At 39.9% G+C, this 3,784-nt stretch overlaps 1 protein-coding gene across 1 annotated transcript in view; it reads right to left on the reverse strand.

The window, feature by feature from the left end:
* Positions 1 to 933: 933 nt before the first annotated feature.
* The window catches only part of arfgef3 (ARFGEF family member 3), an 83,314-nt gene continuing 80,463 nt past the window's right edge, over positions 934 to 3,784 (reverse strand). Inside the window, exon 41 of the mRNA XM_078273179.1 lies at positions 934 to 3,784. This exon is cut by the window's right edge and continues 166 nt beyond it. Within this exon, the coding sequence (XP_078129305.1) occupies positions 3,759 to 3,784 (26 nt within the window). The 3' untranslated portion in view covers positions 934 to 3,758.

Genomic DNA, 3,784 nt, shown 5'->3' on the forward strand with positions numbered 1-3,784 from the left:
GAGGAAGTTACTTCAGAACAAAAACATATAGTGCTGGACAGTGTCGAGACCAACTAGAATATTTGACAAGTCCAATGGCCGAGTCCGAGACAAGTCCGAGTCCAAGACGAGTCTGAGACAACAGACGAGCGGCTCGAGTCAGGACTCGTACTACAGCCCTGTCATTTACTATGCCTTTTAATATCTTTGCATTCTGGTCAGATAAAAATAAAATGTCTTCAGAAATATTTGAAGACATCGCCCCGGGCGCTGAGACATTTGGATGGGGATTTTTTTCAGACTAAAATGAAATCAATTGATGCAAAAAAAAAAAAATCAATAACAATATAACCATTAATTGGAGCCTAGTGTGTAAAAGTTGTATTTGGTCACTGAATGGAGTAGGAAAATGATTGATAATGTTGTGTTGTGAACATGACATGACGCATTTCTTGAAGTTTAATCAACCCAAACATTTGAAACTTTGTGCTCTGGTCTCTATTAAGAACATTGGCATTTTTACAATAGTTTGTGGCTCTGATGTGAAACCTCGTAAATACTAACAGACTAATCTAACTATCTAAAGCTGATGCATATTTAGCACTAACGGCCTTCTGTGGGAATCCAGGGTTTCAACAAGTCAAATTTCAGACTTTTTAAAGACCTTTTTAAGACCTTTATGAATGAAATGTAAGACCTATATCACGACATAAAAGTACGACGAAATGCAGAGTCACAAAAGTATTTGCAAAGTAAATAAATGCATTCCAGTTGAATAAAAGCGACACTGGGTAATAATGCTCTGTACACATACAGCAAATTCTATCTGGACTAGCGAAAGAAAGAACTACATCACCAAAAAATAAAAAAACCCAACATTTTGATGATTTAGAGGTAGCGTCACACGATCGTAGGACAATTAAGACCTGTTTAAAAGGATTTAAGACCTAGGACTCAATACTTCAGCTAATTTAAGACTTTTTAAAGCCTAACATTTAGATTTTCAAATGTGAGACCTTTTTTTAGACTTTAAGAATCTAGAATTTAGACCCTGGAATCTAACCCCCGACCTGATAGTGTCTTGCTGTCAGTTAGTATAGGCACATACTGCATCAATAAAATACAAAAACCAACTCTCAAAAAAATAGAAAATGCTCAATAAGACACATTAAATATCTTAAATAATGAAGCATTTACAGAAATACATGTAACACACATAAGCAGGAAAAATAACATGTAATATATTATAGGCATTCAACGTTAAAATACACATACTTTATGTGTGTTTTTTTGGTTAAAATAAATACTTTTTCCAGAAGGATTTATGAGTGAATAACAAACAAAGACATTTAGATGAAAGTCAATGAGACTGCACAGTATTTAAAGCTGGATATAGAGAATGCACGGCGACAAACGTTCATATACAACCGTCGGTGACACTTTACTTGAAGGTATGTACGTAAGAGTGACATGACACTGTCATGAACACATGACACAGTCATGACACAACTCTAACTCTAACCCTAACCCTAACTTGTCATGACAAAAACCCAATGACACTTACTAAAAGAAGCGTTAAGTCATAAACTCATTCTGACTCGTTTATAATGTTTATGGCATGTTAATGACAGTGTTATGTCACTCTTATGTCGTTCAAGTTCAAGTAATTCAAGTAAAGTGTAACCCAACTGTCTCCGCCGGATGTAACGTGTCCTCGCTCTCTGAGTCTGAGGAAACAAACGTGAAAAGGATTTTAAGTTTGCGTTTTCAACTTTGAACACGGATGACCCAATTTTATCTGGAGTTTTGATGCTAGCGATCTGTCGCCGTGGTGTTCACACACAATATTTCTCAGACACAGATAGTGAGGCAGGACTGAGACGTGGTTTTTCTTTCCTCTTTGCATCATCATGCATCACATGTTGAGAAAGTGAATTGGCAGGCCAGCCGCGGTTCTGAATGAAAATACGCCCCAGGGTTACAAATACAACAACAACAAACATTTTCCTTAAAGGTATCCTGTAGAGTTTTGGTTTCAATGAGCGAGTCTCCGTTTTTTCTTTGCTCTACTAAGCACATGTCCAGCCGTAAAACACACAGCTGAACCATCAAACGGACAGACAAACAGCTGTAAGAATCTCGTTGTATGTTACTGAACTCACCAACAGTTGCTGACACTAGTGTATTACGGAACTGAATGTAAATAAAGTCCCTTTTTAAAAAGTGTTGCTGCGGTCAAAGGAAAAGTACGCAAGCGGACTACAAAACTCCTAATTCATTGCATATGTGCACACTAGCGGCTGACTTATGGTTGTACGTAGGCTATACAATTGTGTTTGCGTCATTCTAGCGTATATCTTTAAAAGAATAGCAGAGCTGGTGTGTGTGTGTGTGTGTGGTGGAGCGAGTGAAGGAGTGATGGGGGTTATCTTCATAGCGAGTACCGACTCTGACACATGAATTTATTAAGAAAGGTGGAGACGGAGAAACTGGAAATGAGTAGAGGAAAATGCGACGCTACCAAGCCACGGCCAAGCGGACCAATCACAGTCCGGTCTGCATCTCCGCGTCGTGTAGTTATATATCTGGGGAAGGTGCACATCGGGCTACGGTCTAGGGTCCGTCTCTACACGTTAGGGATGTCACGATACCAAAAATCAAGTCTTTCTTTGCCAGACCTTCCTCCGCAGCGCTGCGGAGGAGGGTCTGGTTAATCCGCACAGCATTCCGGGATGGGAGAAAAACGTGCTTTGATTTATTGGCATTTCGCCGTTGATATAGACTACCAAAAATGTAGTAGTTGGTACCGTTACCACCAAAAGTACACGATTCTCGATTATAAAGTCCATACCACGGTGTGTAAAAAAGAAAAACGGAAAAAAAAAAAAAGTCATCGATACCAACAGCAGTGACATTTCATGATTTTTGATTTCCAATGCGATACCACGGTAAAATACAAAACAATAAATCCCATGTCCTCCATTATACAGGTAACGTGTATTTTAGGATAACACTTTAGGGGGGTTGTCATGTCACTCTTTTTTTCAGTGTCAGTTTTTTGTCTCTCTCATCTTTCCGTCACTGTTTTGGCGTGGAGAGGAGGGGTACCGACTTGGTACCGAAGTACCGGTTCATGTGACATCCCTAATACGCCTACCTATGTACGTACCTACGGCGTAGATTCAACGCAAAACCATAAATCAAGCTTTGTTTCTGCATCCACATCAATGTAATTATTTATGACCTTAGTGGAAGCATATTATGGCGATATGACAATACTATGGCAAGATTAGGAGCAATTCTGCAAATCAGTTTTTCAAACTAATAAGCAAATCATATTAAAAGCTGTGTGTGTGTGTGTGTGTGTGTGTGTGTGTGTGTGTGTGTGTGTGTGTGTGTGGAAAATGAACAACTTCAACTGAAGAACAAGAGGCAGAACTGGGCACATTCACTTCTCAAAAGCATTTCTATTATAGACAAAGAGAGATGTTCGCCAGTGTTCTTCAAAAATGCCACAAATCCATCCGAGACCATCCATCCATTTTTTTTCTCATCACGCCATCAATCTCGTTCCACCAGTTGTATTGGGATTATGATGTCACAGTCTGCCTTTGCGTTGCCATCATCAGCCAATCAAACCCTTTTTACAATCTACCGCACAGCGGCGCCGACGCGTGGACGGCATCGAACCAATCTAATTCATCTGTTTTATGTCCTTCACTGACCCGACAGACTGCGCTCTTTCGCCCGGTGGGCTTTTGCGTTTCTCCGCTGCAATGTCACACGATGATGTCGTAGAGCCTGC

The sequence above is a fragment of the Sander vitreus genome, chromosome 17, assembly GCF_031162955.1.
Source record: "Sander vitreus isolate 19-12246 chromosome 17, sanVit1, whole genome shotgun sequence".
NCBI lineage: Eukaryota > Metazoa > Chordata > Actinopteri > Perciformes > Percidae > Sander > Sander vitreus.